General features: G+C 46.1%; 1 protein-coding gene across 3 annotated transcripts; it reads left to right on the top strand.

Annotated features, from left to right (window-relative positions):
* The first annotated feature begins 208 nt into the window (after nucleotides 1–208).
* On the top strand, nucleotides 209–21,954 carry nox5 (NADPH oxidase, EF-hand calcium binding domain 5). Of its 3 annotated transcripts, XM_056416260.1 has the most exons (18): nucleotides 209–1,122; nucleotides 9,853–10,104; nucleotides 10,451–10,571; nucleotides 10,660–10,810; nucleotides 11,455–11,665; nucleotides 12,207–12,444; nucleotides 15,722–15,875; nucleotides 15,973–16,145; nucleotides 16,565–16,747; nucleotides 17,647–17,779; nucleotides 17,859–18,001; nucleotides 18,072–18,353; nucleotides 18,422–18,466; nucleotides 18,721–18,845; nucleotides 20,251–20,335; nucleotides 20,411–20,510; nucleotides 21,337–21,503; nucleotides 21,669–21,954. In XM_056416260.1, exons 3-18 carry the CDS (start codon nucleotides 10,452–10,454, stop codon nucleotides 21,798–21,800), a joined length of 2,442 nt encoding a protein of 813 aa, XP_056272235.1. In that variant the 5' UTR covers nucleotides 209–1,122; nucleotides 9,853–10,104; nucleotide 10,451; the 3' UTR covers nucleotides 21,801–21,954. The 3 variants fall into 3 exon arrangements, with proteins under 3 accessions (XP_056272235.1, XP_056272236.1, XP_056272234.1); XM_056416261.1 differs by lacking the exon at nucleotides 9,853–10,104 and having other exon boundaries at nucleotides 10,451–10,562; XM_056416259.1 differs by lacking the exon at nucleotides 9,853–10,104.
* Nucleotides 21,955–23,312: the final 1,358 nt, after the last annotated feature.

Raw genomic sequence — 23,312 nt, 5'->3', positions numbered from 1 at the left:
GTATTTAATATGTGTTTAAGACGTATTTAATACGTATTTAATATGTATTTAATATGTATTTAAGACGTATTTAATACGTATTTAACATGTATTTAATATGTATTTAAGACGTATTTAATGTGTATTTAATATGTGTTTAAGACGTATTTAATACGTATTTAATATGTATTTAACATGTATTTAATATGTATTTAACATGTATTTAACATGTATTAAATATGTATTTAATATGTGTATCTTCATGTTTACTGGATGAAGTTGGACATCGTTTTCTAATAAAAAGTCTTTTTCTGTAAATCTGAAACCAGATTATGTTTTTATGAATGTTTCATGAACATAAAGACTAAATATAGAGACTGATTAGCTTAGCTTAGCATAACGACTAGAAACAAGGGGGACTGCTAGCTTAGCTTAGCATAAAGACTAGAAACAAGGGGGAACTGTTAGCTTAGCATAAAGACTAGAAACAAGGGGGACTGCTAGCTTAGTTTAGCATAAAGACTAGAAACAAGGGGGAACTGTTAGCTTAGTTGAGCATAAAGACTAGAAACAAGGGGGAACTGTTAGCTTAGTTGAGCATAAAGACTAGAAACAAGGGGGAACTGTTAGCTTAGCTTAGCATACAGATCAACACTAATATTAGTAGTTTTATTATTATTATCATCACTATTATTATTTTCATGACTTATTTCTATTATTGTTATTAATGTCATAACTATTATCATTATTATCATTAGTCTGGTCCTGGTCTGGTTCTGGTCTTGTCCTGGTCTGGTTTTTGTCCTGGTTCTGTTCCTAGTCCTGGTCTGGCTCTGGTCCTGGTCTGGCTCTGGTCCTGGTCCTGGTCTGGCTCTGGTCCTGGTCTGGCTCTGGTCCTGGTCTGGCTCTGGTCCTGGTCCTGGTCTGGCTCTGGTCCTGGTCTGGCTCTGGTCCTGGTTGTTTCCTCATTTCTGCTGCAGTTTCCTCGCTTCACCTCAGACAGCGTCAGCTGCAGCTGTCTGAGGAAGAGGAGGAGATGAGAAAGAGGCGGGATGATGAAGAGATGAGGAAGAGGAGGAGCTGATGAAGAGGAGCGAAACACACATCAGAGCCGTGGATCTGGAGCAGCTTCCTGTGCAGCAGGTAAACTCTGTTGCTTTTCTTTTAGTGACTCTTTGTCATTTTATTCTTTTGTTCTTTTATTCTTTAATATAAAGTGAATCTTGTATTTATGAATATTTAACGTTTAATGACATCTTTTTATTCGTTCACGGTTTGTTCATTTTAATCAGAAAATTAATCAGCAGATAATAAAGATAAACTGTTTTTAATAATATAGACATTAATGTAGATATAATATATAATAAAGTAGACTTAATGTAGAAATTAATATGTTGTTCACCTCAGTCTCCTGTTTATTTAAATGTTGTTGGTGTTGTTTTTGTGTATTTTTATTCAGTCAATCATTGCAATACGAAACAATATAATTCTAGAAAACACAAAGACTGAAAAGGTAGAAGCAAAAATGCGTCTATATATTTATATTCTAAAATGTTATGTAATATGTTTATAATCACCACAGATATTCAGAGGATATTAATATGTTTGTATTTAGAGGATTTTAATATGTTTAGAAGGTTTTAATGTGTTTGGTGAGCGGGTCAGAACTGTGGCTGGCGTCTCCATGGTAACGCCCTTCAGCTGTTCATGAAGCTTTGACAGTGAAGCTGAAAGAAGCTTAATGCAGAGGAAGAGCTCTGTTTATATTTAAATTAATCATCATAACAATAATAATAATACAAAATGTATTGTACAAATAAAAAGAATAGTACTGTATTATTGTTACTCAACTTAGTGCCAATATTTTCATCAGACGCACGTATGTTTGTTATATATGACATGTGTGTTACATGTGTGTTACATGTGTGTGTGATACATGTGTGTTATATGTGTGTGTGATACATGTGTGTTACATGTGTGATACATGTGTGATACGTGTGTTATATGTGTGTGATACATGTGTGATACATGTTTGTTACATGTGTGATACATGTGTGATACATGTTTGTTACATGTGTGTTACATGTGTGTTACGTGTGTTACATGTGTGTTACATGTGTGTTATATGTGTGATACATGTTTGTTACATGTGTGTTACATGTGTGATACATGTTTGTTACATGTGTGTTACATGTGTGATACGTGTGTTACATGTGTGTTATATGTGTGTGTGTTACATGTGTTTTATATGTGTGTTACATGTGATACATGTTTGTTACATGTGTGATACATGTTTGTTACATGTGTGATACATGTGTGATACGTGTGATACATGTGTGATACATGTGTGATACATGTGTGTTACATGTGTGATACATGTGTGATACATGTTTGTTTCATGTGTGATACATGTGTGTTACATGTGTGATACATGTGTGATACAAGTGTGATACATGTTTGTTACATGTGTTACATGTTTGTTACATGTGTGATACATGTGTGTTACATGTGTGTTACATGTGTGATACATGTGTGATACATGTTTGTTACATGTGTGTTACATGTGTGATACATGTGTGTTACATGTGTGTTACATGTGTGATACATATTTGTTACATGTGTGATACATGTGTGTTACATCTGTGATACATGTGTGTTACATGTGTGATACATGTGTGATACATGTGTGTTACATGTGTGATACATGTGTGATACATGTGTGATACATGTGTGTTACATGTGTGTTACATGTGTGTTACATGTGTGATACATGTGTGATATGTGTGTTACATGTGTGTTACATGTGTTTTACATGTGTGTTACATGTGTGATACATGTGTGATACGTGTGTTACATGTGTGATACATGTTTGTTACATGTGTGATACATGTGTGTTACATGTGTGTTACATGTGTGCTACATGTGTGTTACATGTGTGTTACATGTGTGATACATGTGTGTTACATGTGTGTTACATGTGTGCTACATGTGTGATATGTGTGTTACATGTGTGATACATGTTTGTTACATGTGTGATACATGTGTGTTACATGTGTGATACATGTGTGTTACATGTGTGTTACATGTGTGCTACATGTGTGTTACATGTGTGTTACATGTGTGATATGTGTGTTACATGTGTGATACATGTGATATATGTGTTACATGTGTGATTATGTATATGTGTTACATGTGATACATGTGTGTTACATGTGTGATACATATGTGTACATGTGTGTTACATGTGTTATATGTGATATGTGTGTTACATGTGTTACATGTGTTACATGTGTGATACATGTATGTGATATGTGTGTTACATGTGTGTTACATGTGTTATATATACATGTGTGTGATACATGTGTTACATGTGTGTACATGTGATACATGTGTGTTACATGTGTGTGTTACATGTGTGATACATGTGTGATATATGTGATACATGTGTGTACATGTGTGATACATGTGTGTATATGTGTGATGCATGTGTGTTACATGTGTTACATGTGTGTGTGATACATGTGTGATACATGTGTGTTACATGTGTGTTACATGTGTGTGTGATACATGTGTGTGTGATACATGTGTGTTACATGTGTGTGTTACATGTGTGATACATGTGTGATACATGTGTGTTACATGTGATACATGTGTGTTACATGTGTGTGTGTGTTACATGTGTGATACATGTGTGATACGTGTGTTACATGTGTGATACATGTGTGTTACATGTGTGATACATGTGTTACATGTGTGTGATACATGTGATACATGTGTGTTACATGTGTGTTACATGTGTGTGTGATACATGTGTGTTACATGTGTGTTACATGTGATACATGTGTGTAATACATGTGTGATACATGTGTGTTACATGTGTGATACATGTGTGTGTGATACATGTGTGTTACATGTGTGATACATGTGTGATACATGTGTGTGTGATACATGTGTGTTACATGTGTGATACATGTGTGTGTGATACATGTGTGTTACATGTGTGATACATGTGTGATACATGTGTGTTACATGTGTGTTACATGTGTGATACATGTGTGATACATGTGTGTTACATGTGTGTTACATGTGTGTTACATGTGTGATACATGTGTGTTACATGTGTGTGTGATACATGTGTGTTACATGTGTGTTACATGTGATACATGTGTGTAATACATGTGTTACATGTGTGATACATGTGTGTACATGTGTGATACATGTGTGATACATGTGTGTTACATGTGTGATACATGTGTGTTACATGTGTGTGATACATGTGTGATACATGTGTGTGTGATACATGTGTGTTACATGTGTGATACATGTGTATATGTGTTACATGTGTGATACATGTGTGTTACATGTGTGATACATGTGTGATACATGTGTGTTACATGTGTGATACATGTGTGTTACATGTGTGATACATGTGTGATGCATGTTTGTTACATGTGTGATACATGTGTGTTACATGTGTGATACATGTGTGTTACATGTGTGATACATGTGTGTTACATGTGATACATGTGTGTTACATGTGTGTTACATGTGTGATACATGTGTGTTACATGTGTGATACATGTGTGTTACATGTGTGATATGTGTGTTACATGTGTGTTACATGTGATACATGTGTGTAATACATGTGTGTTACATGTGTGATACATGTGTATATGTGTTACATGTGTGATACATGTGTGATACATGTGTGTTACATGTGATATGTGTGTATACATGTGTGTGTTACATGTGTGATACATGTGTGTTACATGTGTGTTACATATGTGTGATACATGTGATACATGTGTGATACGTGTGTGATACATGTGTGATACGTGTGTTACGTGTGTGATACGTGTGTGATACGTGTGTGATACGTGTGTGATACATGTGTGATACATGTGTTATACGTGTGTGATACGTGTGTGATACGTGTGTGATACGTGTGTTATACGTGTGTGATACGTGTGTGATACGTGTGTTATGTGTGATACATGTGTGATACATGTGTGATACATGTGTGTGTGATACATGTGTGATACATGTGTGATACATGTGTGATACATGTGTGATACATGTGTGTTACATGTGTGATACATGTGTGATACATGTGTGTTACATGTGTGATACATGTTATGATACATGTGTGATACATGTGTGATACATGTGATATATATGTTACATGTGTGTTACATGTGTGTGATACATGTGTGATACATGTGTGTTACATGTGTGTTACATGTGATACATGTGTGTGTAATACATGTGTGTTACATGTGTGATACATGTGTGTGATACATGTGTGTTACATGTGATACATGTGTGTTACATGTGTGTGTGATACATGTGTGTTACATGTGTGATACATGTGTGATACATGTGTGATACATGTGTGTTACATGTGTGTGTTACATGTGTGATACATGTGTTACATGCATGTGATATATGTGTGTATATGTGATACATGTGTGATACATGTGTGATACATGTGTGATACATGTGATACATGTGTGTTACATGTGATACATGTGTGTTACATGTGTAATACATGTGTGATACATGTGTGATACATGTGTGTTACATGTGTGATACATGTGTGTTACATGTGTGTGTGATACATGTGTGTTACATGTGTGTGTGATACATGTGTGTTACATGTGTGTGTGATACATGTGTGTTACATGTGTGTGTGATACATGTGTTACATGTGTGATACATGTGTGATACATGTGTGTTACATGTGTGTTACATGTGTGTTACATATGTGATATGTGTGATACATGTGTGTGATACATGTGTGTTACATGTGTGTGTGATACATGTGTGATACATGTGTGTTACATGTGTGATACATGTGTGGGTGATACATGTGTGTTACGTGTGTGTTACATGTGTGATACATGTGTATATACATGTGTTACATGTGTGTTACATGTGTGTGTGATACATGTGTGTTACATGTGTTACATGTGTGTATACATGTGATACATGTGTTATATGTGTTACATGTGTGTTACATGTGATATGTGTTATATGTGTTACATGTGTATTACATGTGTGTGATACATGTGTTACATGTGTTACATGTGTGTGATACATGTGTGTTATGTGTACATGTGTGATACATGTGTTACATGTGTTTATGTGATACATATGTGTTACATGTGTGTATATACATGTGTTATGTGTTACATGTGTGTTACATGTGTGATACATGTGTGTTACATGCGTGTGTTACATGTGAGTTACATGTGTGTTACATGTGTGTGTGATACATGTGTGTGATACATGTGTGATTATATGTGATTACATGTGTTACATGTGTGATATATGTGTGTAACATGTCTGTTACATTTGTGTTACATGCGTGTGTTACATGTGTGTGATACATGTGTGTTACATGTGTGTGTTACATGTGAGTTACATGTGTGATACATGTGTGTTACATGTGTGTTACATGTGAGTTACATGTGTGTGATACATGTGTGTTACATGTGTGTGATACATGTGTTACATGTGTGTGTGATACATGTGTGTTACATGTGTGTGTGATACATGTGTGTTACATGTGTGTTACATGTGTGTTACGTGTGTGTAATACATGTGTGTTACATGTGTGTGTGATACATGTGTTACATGTCATTTACATGTGTGATACATGTGTGTTACATGTGTGTGATACATGTGTGTTACATGTGTGTGTGATACATGTGTGTTACATGTGTGTTACATGTGTGTTACATGTGTGATACATGTGTGATACATGTGTTACATGTGTGTTACATGTGTGATACATGTGTGTTACATGTGTGATACATGTGTGTTACATGTGTGATACATGTGTGTTACATGTGTGTTACATGTGTGTGATACATGTGTGTACATGTGTTACATGTGTGTGTTACATGTGTGTTACATGTGTGTGATACATGTGTGTTACATGTGTGATACATGTGTGATACATGTGTTACATGTCATTTACATGTGTGATACATGTGTGTGTGATACATGTGTTACATGCATGTTACATGTGTGTGTTACATGCGAGTTACATGTGTGATACATGTGTGTAACATGTCTGTTACATTTGTGTTACATGTGTGATACATGTGAGTTACATGTTTGTTACATACACTGATCAGTACTATGAAGCACACTGAGCAGTACTATGAAGTACACTGAGCAGTACTTTGAAGTACACTGAGCAGTACTATGAAGTACACTGAGCAGTACTATGAAGTACACTGAGCAGTACTATGAAGTACACTGAGCAGTACTATGAAGCACACTGAGCAGTACTATGAAGTACACTGAGCAGTACTTTGAAGTACACTGAGCAGTACTATGAAGTACACTGAGCAGTACTATGAAGCACACTGAGCAGTACTTTGAAGTACACTGAGCAGTACTGAGCAGTACTATGAAGCACACTGAGCAGTACTATGAAGTACACTGAGCAGTACTATGAAGCACACTGAGCAGTACTATGAAGTACACTGAGCAGTACTATGAAGCACACTGAGCAGTACTATGAAGTACACTGAGCAGTACTATGAAGTACACTGAGCAGCAGGGCCGGAGTTGGGCCACTTTTCAGCCCGGGAATTTCAGGCTCAAGACCAGCCCACTTTTGTTATGGTAGTGGAAATTGGATAAATGAAGCAACAGTTCAGCTCTTACTATCCTGTAGTTCTTTTATTAATACCATGGTCCAACAAATAATGTAAAGGTTAAATACAACAATAATAATCCACTTAAGATGAGAAGTTAACAAAAAATATGCATAACATTAAAAAGGCAGAAGGGCGTAGCAGGGGTGTCAGAATCAGATTAGGCAGTAGGCCAGATTTGTTGGAGTGAGACCTCATGGGGGCCGTCATGGTCATGGTCATTATCATTTTTCTGCATGAGTATTATATAGTGGTGATTTACTCCTTTACTACACCCACTTCTGAGCAAACAATGCATATTGGTTCATCAAGTACTGTCATATACTGCTCTTTCTTAGAATATATAACTTTAATTCATATTGTTAGATTCGCATTGAAAATGCCGGAAGGTTATGTTTTGATCGCCGTGTATTTATTTATTTATTTATTTATTACCTTCGCATTGAAAATGCCGGAAGGTTATGTTTTGATCGCCGTGTTTTTATTTATTTATTTATTTATTTGTATGCGTGTTATTCGCAAAACTCAAAAAGTACTGAACCGAATCGCATGCAATTTGGTGGGATGATTGTTTCTTATCCGGGGACCAGTTGATTCGATTTTGGGATCTATCGGGTCAAAGGTCAAAGGTCAAAGGTCATGAACAGGTCAAAATCTTTCGCAGAACTCAAAAAGTATTGAACCGAATCGCATGAAATTTGGTGGGATGATTGTTTATTATCCGGGGACCAGTTGATTAGATTTTGGGATCGATCGGGTCAAAGGTCAAGGTCAAAGGTCATGAACAGGTCAAAATCTTTCGCAGAACTCAAAAAGTATTGAACCGAATCGCATGAAATTTGGTGGGATGATTGGTTATTATCCGGGGACCATTTGATTAGATTTTGGGATCAATCGGGTCAAAGGTCAAGGTCAAGGTCATGGAAAGGTCAACATCTTTTTACGATAGCACGATACATTTTGGTCCAATTGGCATGCAACTAATGCCAAAATGTTCATAATTCAATGCCCAATCTTGTGATATGCGAAGGTATGCGCTCTACCGAGTGCCCGTTCTAGTTTATTTATTTATTTATTTGTATGCGTGTTATTCGCAAATCTCAAAAAGTATTGAACCGAATCGCATGAAATTTGGTGGGATGATTGTTTATTATCCGGGGACCAGTTGATTAGATTTTGGGATCGATCGGGTCAAAGGTCAAAGGTCATGAACAGGTCAAAATCTTCGCAGAACTCAAAAGTATTGAACCGAATCGCATGAAATTTGGTGGGATGATTGTTTATTATCCGGGGACCAGTTGATTAGATTTTGGGATCGATCGGGTCAAAGGTCAAAGGTCATGAACAGGTCAAAATCTTCGCAGAACTCAAAAAGTATTGAACCGAATCGCATGAAATTTGGTGGGATGATTGTTTATCATCCGGGGACCAGTTGATTAGATTTTGGGATCGATCGGGTCAAAGGTCAAAGGTCATGAACAGGTCAAAATCTTTCGCAGAACTCAAAAAGTATTGAACCGAATCGCATGAAATTTGGTGGGATGATTGGTTATTATCCGGGGACCAGTTGATTAGATTTTGGGATCGATCGGGTCAAAGGTCAAGGTCATGGAAAGGTCAAACTCTTTTGTTACCATAGCACGATACATTTTGTCCAATTGGCATGCAACTAATGCCAAAATGTTCATAATTCAATGCCCAATCTTGTGATATGCGAAGGTATGCGCTCTACCAAGTGCCCATTCTAGTTTCCTCTGTTATCCTCTCTACATGTCCCTGTAGTCATGGCCTCCTCATTGCAAATGTCGGGCTCATCATTTTCAGCAGGAGACTGTCTTATCTGCTGCTCCGAAGCTACAAAGAAAAATGAAGTCATATAACTGCATACTTCAATATCAATAGTATATATCAATATTTCCATAATATTTGCAAAGTCTATGGATCGCCATATTTTGGGTGAGATAAAAAGGCTAATATTTTAATTCAATGTAATATTTTGCTTGGGAATAGGTTGACAACGCTACAATGATATTAATCAAGGCTACAACGTTAGCCGAATAGTTATGTTGCTAATCATTAGGCCTTTGTCTCTCTTTACCAGTTGCCACTTGTGTTTGTCCTCTTGAAAATAAATCTGTAAGCTTGGCACATTTGGCAGCATCCTCCTCCAATGCCTTTCTTTTTTTCAACCTGGCTTTTCCAGCCCCTCCTGCCCTCTTCCTCCCGCCCAACCTCCCTGACGCGTATCGTTGCGGTCGGGCCGGCCCAGATTATCAGGAGCTGAGAAAACTTTTTGGAAAAGACAGCGAAGGGCCGAACCAACTCGATTAGGAAGTGCTCCTCTCCCAAATTGAGTTGGTTGGTTCCATAATGGACTGAACCAACTCTATTATTTGGGAGGGGTGAACTTCCTCGCATGGTACAACCCATGCAGAGGCTGCGGTGTCAGAATACGGTACGTGTTTAGCCCACTTTAAGAGAAGATGGACTAACATGAAAAATGTCAACAAATACAATCCTCGACCGGCCCAGAAGTGAAGCGGCCCACCGGGAACTCTCCCGATTCTCCCGATTACCCACCCCGGGCCTGCTGAGCAGTACTATGAAGTACACTGAGCAGTTCTTTGAAGTACACTGAGCAGTACTTTGAAGTACACTGAGCAGTACTATGAAGTACACTGAGCAGTACTATGAAGTACACTGAGCAGTACTATGAAGTACACTGAGCAGTACTTTGAAGTACACTGAGCAGTACTATGAAGTACACTGAGCAGTACTTTGAAGTGACCTGCTGTCCTCAGCATGAGTCTGGAGGAAGACGCCCGCTGGCTGGACTGGGTCACCAACCAGTTCCAGAGCATCGCTGGAGACGACCAGGAGATCGACCTGGAGGAGTTCAAGACGGCCCTGAAGGTCAAGGATGTGAGCCGTGCTGTACTACTGTCAGGGTGCAGGTACTACCGCCAGGTGGACCCCGTCCAGGTGGTTATCTCGTGTTTTCTCTCGGCAGTCCTTCTTCGCCGAGCGTTTCTTCGCGCTGTTCGACTCTGACGGCAGCGGCTCCATCAGCCTGGACGAGCTGCTGAAGGCTCTGGACCTCCTGATCCACGGCAGCGAGACGGACAAGCTCAAGTTCCTGTTCCAGGTCTACGACGTGGACGGTACCGAGAGCACGCTGCATTCTCTCTCCCGACCACCAGGGGGCGACTCCTCTGGTTGTATAGAAGTATATGCTTCATGTGTTAAAGCTGCATTCTCTCTCCCGACCAACAGGGGGCGACTCCTCTGGTTGTATAGAAGTCTATGCTTCATGTGTTAAAGCTGCATTCTCTCTCCCGACCACCAGGGGGCGACTCCTCTGGTTGTATAGAAGTATATGCTTCATGTGTTAAAGATGCATTCTCTCTCCCGACCACCAGGGGGCGACTCCTCTGGTTGTATAGAAGTATATGCTTCATGTCTTAAAGCCGCATTCTCTCTCCTGACCACCAGGGGGCGACTCCTCTGGTTGTATAGAAGTATATGCTTCATGTGTTAAAGCTGCATTCTCTCTCCTGACCACCAGGGGGCTCCTCTGGTTGTATAGAAGTATATGCTTCATGTCTTAAAGCTGCATTCTCTCTCCTGACCACCAGGGGGCTCCTCTGGTTGTATAGAAGTCTATATAATGACTCTACTTCTCTTGATGTTTTCCCTCAGTAAACATTGTAAACTTGAGTTTGTGTCTCCGTCTCTAGCTTCAAGTCTTCTTCTATACAGCATGATGTCATCGTTTAACAGACCATAATATGCGTCCTTCCTGCAGGCAGCGGTTCCATCGACCCCGACGAGCTGCGCACGGTCCTGAAGTCGTGTCTGCGTGAGAGCGCCATCTCTCTGCCGGAGGAGAAGCTGGACGACTTGACGCTGGCGCTGTTCGAGTCGGCCGACAAGGACGGCAGCGGCTCCATCACCTTCGAGGAGCTGAAGGCGGAGCTGGAGAACTTCCCCGAGGTGATGGAGAACCTCACCATCAGGTCAGCACCTCCTGCTGCTGCTGCTGCTCCTGCTGCTGCTCCTGCTGTTACTCCTGGTGTTCATTATTTATGTTGTTAACAACATTTCGTCCTCTTCCTCTTCTTCATCCTTCTCCTACTGCTCCTCCTCCTGCTCCTCCTCTCCACCCTACTCCTCTTCCTCCTCCTCCTCTCACTCCTCCTCGTATTCCTCCCCCTCCTCTTTCTCCTCCCTCCCCCTCCTCTCCCTCGTCCTCCTCCTCCTCCTCCTCCTCTTATTCCTGCCCCTCCTCTTCCTCCTCTCTCTCCTCCTCCTGCTCCTCCTCCTCTTATTCCTCCCCCTCCTCCCCGTCCCCCTCCTCCTCCTCTTATTCCTCCCCCTCCTCCCCGTCCCCCTCCTTCTCCTCTTATTCCTCCCCCTCCTCTTCCTCCTCTCTCTCCTCCTCCTCTTCCTCCTCCTCCTCCTCTTATTCCTCCCCGTCCCCCTCCTCTTCCTCCTCCTCCCCCTCCTCTTTCTCCTTCATCCTCCTCTTCCTCCTCCTCCCCTCCTCCTCCTCCTCAGCGCTGCTAACTGGCTGAAGCCCCCTAAGGAGAAGCAGCAGAAGCAAGGTGCTCCTCGTTACCTGACGAGAGCGTACTGGCTGAACAACAGCAGGAAGCTGCTCTTCCTCGTCCTCTACACCTTCCTCAGTCTGCTCCTCTTCATCACGGCCATGATGCAGCACCGGCCTGGGGGGGGCTGGTTCATGGTGGCCAAGGGCTGTGGCCAGTGCCTCAACTTCAACTGCACCTTCATCATAGTAGGAGACACGAGGAGGCGGGACTTAGGGGACAGGACAGAGGAGGCGGGACTTAGGGGACAGGACAGAGGAGACAGGACTTAGGGGACAGGACAGAGGAGACAGGACTTAGAGGACAGGACAGAGAAGGCGTTACTTAGGGGACGGGACAGAGGAGGCGGGACTTAGGGGACAGGACAGAGAAGGCGGGACTTAGGGGACGGGACAGAGGAGACAGGACTTAGGGGACAGGACAGAGAAGGCGGGACTTAGGGGATGGGACAGAGGAGACAGGACTTAGGGGACAGGACAGAGAAGGCGGGACTTAGGGGACGGGACAGAGGAGGCGGGACTTAGGGGACAGGACAGAGGAGACGGGACTTAGGGGACAGGACAGAGAAGGCGGGACTTAGGGGACGGGACAGAGGAGGCGGGACTTAGGGGACAGGACAGAGGAGACAGGACTTAGGGGACAGGACAGAGGAGACAGGACTTAGGGGACAGGACAGAGAAGGCGGGACTTAGGGGACGGGACAGAGGAGATGGGACAGAGGAGACAGGACAGAGGGGACAGGACAGAGGAGGCGGGACTTAGGGGACGGGACAGAGGAGACAGGACTTAGGGGACAGGACAGAGGAGGCGGGACCCCTGTCTCCCCTCTCTCATGTCCCCTGTCTCACCTCTCTCATGTCCCCTGTCTCACCTCTCTGTTGTCCCCTGTCTCACCTCTCTCATGTCCCCTGTCTCACCTCTCTGTTGTCCCCTGTCTCACCTCTCTGATGTCCCCTGTCTCCCCTCTCTCATGTCCCCTGTCTCACCTCTCTGATGTCCCCTGTCTCACCTCTCTGATGTCCCCTGTCTCACCTCTCTCATGTCCCCTGTCTCCCCTCTCTGATGTCCCCTGTCTCACCTCTCTCATGTCCCCTGTCTCCCCTCTCTGATGTCCCCTGTCTCCCCTCTCTGATGTCCCCTGTCTCACCTCTCTCATGTCCCCTGTCTCCCCTCTCTCATGTCCCCTGTCTCACCTCTCTGATGTCCCCTGTCTCACCTCTCTCATGTCCCCTGTCTCCCCTCTCTGATGTCCTCTGTCTCACCTCTCTCATGTCCCCTGTCTCACCTCTCTGATGTCCCCTGTCTCACCTCTCTCATGTCTGTCTCACCTCTCTGATGTCCCCTGTCTCACCTCTCTCATGTCCCCTGTCTCACCTCTCTGATGTCCCCTGTCTCACCTCTCTCATGTCCCCTGTCTCACCTCTCTGATGTCCCCTGTCTCACCTCTCTCATGTCCCCTGTCTCACCTCTCTGATGTCCCCTGTCTCCCCTCTCTCATGTCCCCTGTCTCACCTCTCTGATGTCCCCTGTCTCACCTCTCTCATGTCCCCTGTCTCCCCTCTCTGATGTCCCCTGTCTCACCTCTCTGATGTCCCCTGTCTCACCTCTCTCATGTCCCCTGTCTCACCTCTCTGATGTCCCCTGTCTCACCTCTCTGATGTCCCCTGTCTCACCTCTCTCATGTCCCCTGTCTCCCCTCTCTGATGTGTCTCACCTCTCTGACGTGTCTCCCTCTCTGACGTGTCTCACCTCTCTGACGTGTCTCACCTCTCTGATGTGTCTCCCTCTCTTATGTGTCTCACCTCTCTTATGTGTCTCACCTCTCTCATGTCCCCTGTCTCCCCTCTCTGATGTCCCCTGTCTCACCTCTCTCATGTCCCCTGTCTCCCCTCTCTCCTGTCCCCTGTCTCACCTCTCTGATGTGTCTCACCTCTCTCATGTCCCCTGTCTCCCCTCTCTCATGTCCCCTGTCTCACCTCTCTGATGTCCCCTGTCTCACCTCTCTCATGTCCCCTGTCTCCCCTCTCTGATGTCCCCTGTCTCACCTCTCTGATGTCCCCTGTCTCACCTCTCTGATGTCCTCTGTCTCCCCTCTCTGATGTCCCTGTCTCACCTCTCTGATGTCCCTGTCTCACCTCTCTCATGTCCCCTGTCTCACCTCTCTGATGTCCCCTGTCTCACCTCTCTCATGTCCCCTGTGTCTCCCCTCTCTGATGTCCCCTGTCTCACCTCTCTGATGTCCCCTGTCTCACCTCTCTCATGTCCCCTGTCTCACCTCTCTGATGTCCCCTGTCTCACCTCTCTCATGTCCCCTGTCTCACCTCTCTCATGTCCCCTGTCTCACCTCTCTCATGTCCCCTGTCTCACCTCTCTGATGTCCCCTGTCTCACCTCTCTGATGTCCCCTGTCTCACCTCTCTGATGTCCCCTGTCTCACCTCTCTGATGTCCCCTGTCTCACCTCTCTCATGTCCCCTGTCTCCCCTCTCTGATGTCCTCTGTCTCCCCTCTCTGATGTCCCCTGTCTCCCCTCTCTCATGTCCCCTGTCTCCCCTCTCTGATGTCCCCTGTCTCACCTCTCTCATGTCCCCTGTCTCACCTCTCTCATGTCCCCTGTCTCACCTCTCTGATGTCCCCTGTCTCACCTCTCTGATGTGTCTCCCTCTCTTATGTGTCTCCCTCTCTTATGTGTCTCCCTCTCTGACGTGTCTCCCTCTCTAACGTGTCTCACCTCTCTGATGTGTCTCCCTCTCTGATGTCCCTGTCTCCCCTCTCTGATGTCCCTGTCTCCTCTCTGATGTCCCTGTCTCACCTCTCTCATGTCCCCTGTCTCCCTCTCTGATGTCCCCTGTCTCCCTCTCTGACGTGTCTCACCTCTCTAATGTGTCTCCCTCTCTGATGTGTCTCCCTCTCTTATGTGTCTCCCTCTCTTATGTGTCTCCCTCTCTGACGTGTCTCACCTCTCTTATGTCCCCTGTCTCCTCTCTGATGTCCTCTGTCTCCTCTCTGATGTCCCTGTCTCCCCTCTCTGATGTCCTCTGTCTCCCTCTCTGACGTGTCTCCCTCTCTCATGTCCCCTGTCTCACCTCTCTCATGTCCCTGTCTCCCTCTCTGATGTCCCCTGTCTCATCTCTCTCATGTCCCCTGTCTCCCCTCTCTGATGTCCCCTGTCTCCCCTCTCTGATGTCCCCTGTCTCACCTCTCTCATGTCCCCTGTCTCCCCTCTCTGATGTGTCTCACCTCTCTGATGTCCCCTGTCTCACCTCTCTCATGTCCCCTGTCTCCCCTCTCTGATGTCCCCTGTCTCATCTCTCTCATGTCTCACCTCTCTCATGTCCCCTGTTTCACCTCTCTCATGTCTCACCTCTCTCATGTCTCACCTCTCTGATGTCCCCTGTCTCCCCTCTCTCATGTCCTCTGTCTCCCCTCTCTCATGTCCCCTGTCTCACCTCTCTCATGTCCCCCAGGTGCTGATGCTGCGTCGCTTCCTCACCTGGCTGCGGGCCACCTGGGTGGTGCGGGTCTTGCCTCTGGACCAGAACATCCTGCTGCACCAGATCGTGGGCTACGCCATCCTCTGCTACACGCTGGTCCACACCACGGCACACGTCTTCAACTTCGGTACCGACTCAACCCGCCTCTGGTTCTTCCTCTCTCTATCACCATCGTCATCATCATCATCATCACCGTGGTGATGAGCGTCTCCTGTGTGCTGCAGTGCAGCTGTCTCAGACGGGGGACTACCGGCTGTGGGAGTACCTGCTGACCACCCGGCCCGGCATCGGCTGGGTGGGGGGGACGGCGTCTCTCACCGGGGTCGTGCTGCAGCTGGTGATCTGCCTCATGGTCCTCTGCTCCAGCACCTTCGTACGGCGCAGCGGGCACTTTGAGGTCTGTGAGGTGGTCTACTGGTCTCAGTCTGTGTCCTCAGGTGGTCTACTGGTCTCAGTCTGTGTCCTCAGGTGGTCTACTGGTCTCAGTCTGTGTCCTCAGGTGGTCTACTGGTCTCAGTCTGTGTCCTCAGGTGGTCTACTGGTCTCAGTCTGTGTCCTCAGGTGGTCTACTGGTCTCAGTCTGTGTCCTCAGGTGGTCTACTGGTCTCAGTCTGTGTCCTCAGGTGGTCTACTGGTCTCAGTCTGTTTCCTCAGGTGGTCTACTGGTCTCAGTCTGTATCCTCAGGTGGTCTACTGGTCTCAGTCTCTGTCCTCAGGTGGTCTACTGGTCTCAGTCTGTGTCCTCAGGTGGTCTACTGGTCTCAGTCTCTGTCCTCAGGTGGTCTACTGGTCTCAGTCTGTGTCCTCTGTCCTCAGGTGTTCTACTGGTCTCACCTGTCCTACATGTGGGTCTGGTCTCTGCTGATTGTCCACTGTGCAAACTTCTGGAAGTGGTTTGTGGTTCCTGGTCTGCTCTTCATTCTGGAGAAGGTTGTGGGACTCGCCGTGGCTCGTATGGGAGGTCTTTACATCGTAGAGGTCAACCTGCTGCCCTCCAAGGTGAGTCAGCATGGCGTGAATCATGACCAATGAGTCATGACCAATGAGTCATGACCCGATGAGTCATGACCAATGAATTATGACCAATGAGTCATGACCCGATGAGTCATGACCAATGAATCATGACCAATGAGTCATGACCCAATGAGTCATGACCAATGAGTCATGACCAATGAATCATGACCAATGAGTCATGAGATCATGAATCATGACCAATGAGGCATGACCTGATGAGTCATGACCAATGAGTCATGACCTCATGAGTCATGACCTGATGAGTCATGACCAATGAGTCATGACATCATGAATCATGACCAATGAGGCATGACCTGATGAGTCATGACCTCATGACCTGATGAGTCATGACCTGATGAGCCATGACAAATGAGTCATTACCTCATGAGTCATGACCAATGAGTCATGGCTAATGAGTCATTACCTGATGAGTCATGACCTGATGAGTCATTACCTCATGAGTCATGACCTGATGAGTCATGACCTGATGAGTCATTACCTCATGAGTCATAACCTCATGAGTCATGACCAATGAGTCATGGTCAATGAGTCATTACCTCATGAGTCATGACCTCATGAGTCATGACCTGATGAGTCATTACCTCATGAGTCATTACCTCATGAGTCATGACCTGATGAGTCATTACCTCATGAGTCATGACCAATGACTCATGACCTGATGGGTCACTACTCATTGGTCCAGTCTAGTTTAGGAGGCGGGGCTTCTGCTTCCTTTCCAGAGGTGTGATGTTTTATCTTTTAACCTTCCTCTAGAAAGTGTTCATAATAATCAAGAGCAACTCGGTCCCAACTATTAGTCCAATGACACTGATGAGCTGGTAGTGAATGTGAAGGTGAGGTGGTGATTGGTCCGTGTGTGTCAGGTGACTCACCTGGTGATCAGACGTCCTCAGTTCTTCCACTTCAAGCCTGGAGATTATGTTTACATCAACATCCCGACCATCGCCAAGTACGAGTGGCACCCCTTCACCGTCAGCAGCGCGCCAGAGCAGTCAGGTATACATGTACACACATATCCACATATATATAGATACATGTACACATGTGTATATGTGATGTGACCTCTGACCTTTAGAGAGTCTGTGGCTCCACATCCGCTCCATGGGTCAGTGGACCAACCGTCTGTACGAGTACTTCAGACAACCTGAGAGCCCAGACCTGAACCCCAAGAGCCTGGAGGCCAGTCTGAGGACCCGGAGACAGAGGAGGACGACCCAGGTGTGTACATGTACACATGTACACATACATACATCCTATATATATATATATGTGTGTGTACTCTTCACAGGAGGTCTTATTCAGCTCAACAAACGGGACCGTGGCCTCCAATGAGGACGACGCCGTCGAGCTGATGATGTATCGTCAGAACGGATCCTGGTCCGACGTCGTGCCGGTCCAGGTCCAGGTCCAGGTCTCGGACCCGGACCCGGTATCGGACCAGGACCCCCCGACGTCTGGATCCCAGGGCCCGGCAGAGCCCCTTGCAGACAGGCTGGAGCCGGCAGAGCGAGGAGAGGCTCCTCCCCTCAGAGAGGCTCCTCCCCTGATAGAGGCTCCTCCCCTCAGAGAGGTGCCACCAGTCTCAGTTAGTTCTCCTCACTTCCTCTTCCTGTCTGACCTCTGACCTCCAACCTGCAGGTTCCTGCCAAGTTCACTGAGAACCACAGATTCTGTGACATCAAGGTGAGCACATATATATATACACTATAATGTACATCATGTGTGTGTATATACACTATAATGTACATCATGTGTATATATAGTATGAAATATACATATCATATATACACTATAATGTAAGTGTGTGTGTGTGTGTGTGTGTGTGTGTGTGTGTGTGTGTGTGTGTGTGTGTGTGTGTGTGTGTGTGTGTGTGTGTGTGTGTGTGTGTGTGTGTGTGTGTGTGTGTGTGTGTGTGTGTGTGTGTGTGTGTGTGTCAGTGTTACATAGACGGACCATATGGGACCCCGACCAGACAGATCTTCACCTCGGAGCACGCGGTCCTGATCGGGGCCGGGATCGGGATCACGCCGTTCGCCTCCATCCTGCAGAGCATCATGTACCGGTGAGGTACCAGACTCTGGTTCTGGATCAGAGAGCAGGTTTAGCTAGTCCTCGTGAGGCCCTCATGGTCCTCGTGAGGCCCTGATGGTCTCGTGAGGCTCTGATGGTCTCGTGAGGCCCTGATGGTCCTCGTGAGGCCCTGATGGTCCTCGTGAGGCCCTGATGGTCTCGTGAGGCCCTGATGGTCTCGTGAGGCCCTGATGGTCTCGTGAGGCTCTGATGGTCCTCGTGAGGCCCTGATGGTCCTCGTGAGGCCCTGATGGTCCTCGTGAGGCCCTGATGGTCTCGTGAGGCTCTGATGGTCTCGTGAGGCCCTGATGGTCCTCGTGAGGCCCTGATGGTTTCGTGAGGCCCTGATGGTCTCGTGAGGCCCTGATGGTCTCGTGAGGCTCTGATGGTCCTCGTGAGGCCCTGATGGTCCTCGTGAGGCCCTGATGGTCCTCGTGAGGCCCTGATGGTCCGCGTGAGGCCCTGATGGTCTCGTGAGGCTCTGATGGTCCTCGTGAGGCCCTGATGGTTTCGTGAGGCCCTGATGGTCTCGTGAGGCCCTGATGGTCTCGTGAGGCCCTGATGGTCTCGTGAGGCCCTGATGGTCTCGTGAGGCTCTGATGGTCCTCGTGAGGCCCTGATGGTCTCGTGAGGCCCTGATGGTCTCGTGAGGCCCTGATGGTCTCGTGAGGCCCTGATGGTCCTCGTGAGGCCCTGATGGTCTCGTGAGGCTCTGATGGTCCTCGTGAGGCCCTGATGGTCTCGTGAGGCTCTGATGGTCTCGTGAGGCCCTGATGGTCCTCGTGAGGCCCTGATGGTCTCGTGAGGCCCTGATGGTCCTCGTGAGACCCTGATGGTCTCGTGAGGCTCTGATGGTCTCGTGAGGCCCTGATGGTCTCGTGAGGCTCTGATGGTCCTCGTGAGGCCCTAATGGTCCTCGTGAGGCCCTGATGGTCCTCGTGAGACCCTGATGGTCTCGTGAGGCCCTGATGGTCCTCGTGAGGCCCTGATGGTCTCGTGAGGCCCTGATGGTCCTCGTGAGACCCTGATGGTCCTCGTGAGGCCCTGATGGTCTCGTGAGGCTCTGATGGTCTCGTGAGGCCCTGATGGTCCTCGTGAGGCCCTGATGGTCTCGTGAGACCCTGATGGTCTCGTGAGGCCCTGATGGTCTCGTGAGACCCTGATGGTCTCGTGAGGCTCTGATGGTCTCGTGAGACCCTGGTGGTCCTCGTGAGACCCTGATGGTCTCGTGAGGCCCTGATGGTCTCGTGAGGCCCTGATGGTCCTCGTGAGGCCCTGATGGTCCTCGTGAGACCCTGGTGGTCCTCGTGAGGCCCTGATGGTCCTCGTGAGGCCCTGATGGTCCTCGTGAGGCCCTGATGGTCCTCCTCAGTTCCTGATGGTCTTGTGTGCTCCAGGTACCGCATGAGGAAGCAGAACTGCCCCAGCTGTAACTACTCCTGGTGCGAGAACATCAAACACAGCGAGATGAAGCTGCGTAAGGTAAGGACCGGCATCGCGGGCCGCTTGTGTGTGGTGTGAATGATGGTGGACTCCAGTCTGTTCTGGACCCTGCAGGTGGACTTCATCTGGATCAACAGAGACCAGAAGTCCTTTGAGTGGTTTGTGAGCCTTCTAACAAAACTGGAGATGGACCAGGCGGACGAGGAGCCCGAAGGTGAGAAGGACACAACGCTTTACAAGTCCAGCACTGAGAGAGCAGATGTTCACGGGCCAATCAGAACAGGGCCTCAATACCAGGGACGCCAAGTACGGACATGTGTACTTGGCTGTGTGTACTTTGGAGTGTGTACTTGTGAGTCCAGACGGGAGGAGCATGTGTTAGTGAGTCTGACCCATGGGTTGGTGAGTTGGTGAGTTGGTGGGTTGGTGGGTTGGTGGGTTGGTGGGTTGGTGGTTTAGTGGGTTGGTGAGTTGGTGGGTTGGTGGGTTGGTGGTTTAGTGGGTTGGTGAGTTGGTGGGTTGGTGGTTTAGTGGGTTGGTTGGTTGGTGGGTTGGTGAGTTGGTGGTTTAGTGGGTTGGTGAGTTGGTGGGTTGGTTGGTTGGTGGGTTGGTTGGTTGGTTCGTTGGTTGGTGGGTTGATGGTTAGGTGGGTTGGTTGGTTGGTGGGTTGGTGGTTTAGTGGGTTGGTGGGTTGGTTGGTTGGTGGTTTAGTGGGTTGGTGGGTTGGTTGGTGGGTTGGTGGGTTGGTTGGTGGTTTAGTGGGTTGGTGGGTTGGTTGGTGGTTTAGTGGGTTGGTGGGTTGGTTGGTTGGTGGTTTAGTGGGTTGGTGGGTTGGTTGGTTGGTGGTTTAGTGGGTTGGTGGGTTGGTTGGTGGTTTAGTGGGTTGGTGGGTTGGTGGTTTAGTGGGTTGGTTGGTGGGTTGGTTGGTTGGTTGGTGGGTGGGTTGGTGGATTGGTGGGAGAAGGAAAAGAGAAAGACCTTTCCCAGACAGATGACCCTGACCCCGATCAGAACCTGTGTTGACGCTCTGCCTCTGTCAGGCCGCTTCCTGGAGATGCACATGTACATGACGTCAGCGCTCAGCAAGAACGACATGAAGGCCATCGGCCTGCAGATGGCGCTGGACCTGCTGGCCAAGAAGGAGAAGAAGGACTCCATCACCGGACTGAGGACCAGAACCCAACCGGGACGCCCCGAGTGGGCCAAGGTGAGGACACACTGACCGAAACCTGTTCCAGACCCGGTTTAAGTGAGGCTTATCTTAAACCTATTCCAGGTCCGGTTTAACTGAGGCTAACTTAAACCCGCTGCAGGTTTAACTCTACTTGCGTCTAAGGGTTGTACGGTGCTTCACACCTGTCGTGCGTTCCAGGTGTTCCAGAAGATGTCGGAGGAGAACAAAGGGAAAGTCCACGTGTTCTACTGCGGCTCCACGGCGCTGGCCAAGGTCATCAAGGCCCAGTGTGAGGCCTTCAGCTTCAACTTCTACAAGGAGAACTTCTGAGGGTGTGTGTGTGCGTGTGCGTGTGTATGTCTGTGGATGTGAGTCTGTGTGTGTGTGTGTGTATGTATGTCTGTGTGTGTTTGTAACTGTGTCTGTGTGTGCCTGTGTGAGTGAGTGTGTGTGTATGTATGTGTGTGATTATGTCTGTGTGTGTCTGAGTATGTCTGTGTGTGAGTGTGTGTGTGTAACAAAACATGTGTAATATGTAGGGCTGTCAGCGTTAACGCGTTAATCTATGCGATTAATTTGGCCGCGTTAACGCACTAAAATATCAAGCCGCGGCAGTACGGTTTAACACTGTTTCCGTTTTTAAAACAATTATTTCTCCGCGAAAATAAGGAGCATAAATCAGTTTAACTCGTGGATGAATCAGTCGGGTTTCCTCCTGCTCCTCCTTCCTCCCGTCTCCCCCTCTGATACACAGAGGAACGAAGGGGCGACGTGTCGGGTGACGCGGCGCGGAAAGAACGCGACACACGAAACCTTCACCGTGATTGGTCAATCCGTTTGTCTGTCAACATTTTGCGAAAAAAACAACCAATGAACACTCAGTAAATCACAAAGGACCTCCCAACACACAGCTGAGGCTCATTAGCAGCCTGTCAGTCAGAGAACCAGAGAACACGGCGCGAGGACCAACTGAGCCTCATTGTATAGAGCTGAGATTGTTCTGGAATGTTTGATGTATAACACGTGGGTATGTGTCATATGAAAACGCCTTTAAAAGGTGAATTTACATTTTTCTGGAAAATGTATAAAATGAGCCCCGCCTCCAGGTTAACGTGACATATGTGAATGTCAGTCAGTTACCAAGGCCACTGGTTCTGCTGTTCAGTGTTAAAGATGACAGGACCAATGGGGTCTCAATATACTTCTTTTTTTTTACTAATCTGGATGTTTCACTGAAGAAACAATTTATCATCCACAATATTAAATACCTCGCTGGCACTGTATATGTAGGAGCCTCTTTGAAAACACAGCTCTGTGTGAAGTTTTGTCTTTAAAAAGAAGAAAAAAAACTTTTAATCGCGATTAATGAATTTCAAAATTTGCGATTAATTAGTTAATTTTATTTAATCGATTGACAGCCCTAGTAATATGTGATTGGCATCATTTATTTATATATATATAATTATATAAGTATATATACATATATATATGTATATATATATAGTCAGGTCATATATATAATTATATATATATATAGTCAGGTTATATATATAATTATATATATATATATACACACATATATATATAATTATATATATAATGATATTTTCACTGGTCAGTTCATTAAACAGTTTCTTTCATTCTTTCTTCGTCTCTCAAACATTTGACATCTTGTTTTCATTTAATGTCAAATAAATGTATTTTCATTGCAAATAAAACTAAAAATCAGATGTCATGCTTTATTGTTATTTATGTATTATGTTCGTTTTTTGTGAGGACTAATAAATTACTGGAATAATAAATGTTCAGTTTATTCATATTTCTTCCATAAAATAAAGAAAT

The sequence above is a fragment of the Pseudoliparis swirei genome, chromosome 6 (genome assembly GCF_029220125.1).
Source record: "Pseudoliparis swirei isolate HS2019 ecotype Mariana Trench chromosome 6, NWPU_hadal_v1, whole genome shotgun sequence".
NCBI classification, from domain to species: Eukaryota; Metazoa; Chordata; class Actinopteri; order Perciformes; family Liparidae; genus Pseudoliparis; species Pseudoliparis swirei.
Note: the sequence above shows the minus strand (reverse complement) of the source record. Positions and strands in the feature narration are given on the sequence as shown.

Coding starts and splice junctions, on each gene's coding strand:
- nox5 (XM_056416259.1), top strand. CDS start 10,452: ATGAGTCTGGAGGAAGACGCCCGCTGGCTGGACTGGGTCACCAACCAG. Junction 11,666..12,206: donor ATGGAGAACCTCACCATCAG/GTCAGCACCTCC, acceptor CCTCCTCCTCAG/CGCTGCTAACTGGCTGAAGC. Junction 20,511..21,336: donor GGCGGACGAGGAGCCCGAAG/GTGAGAAGGACA, acceptor TGCCTCTGTCAG/GCCGCTTCCTGGAGATGCAC.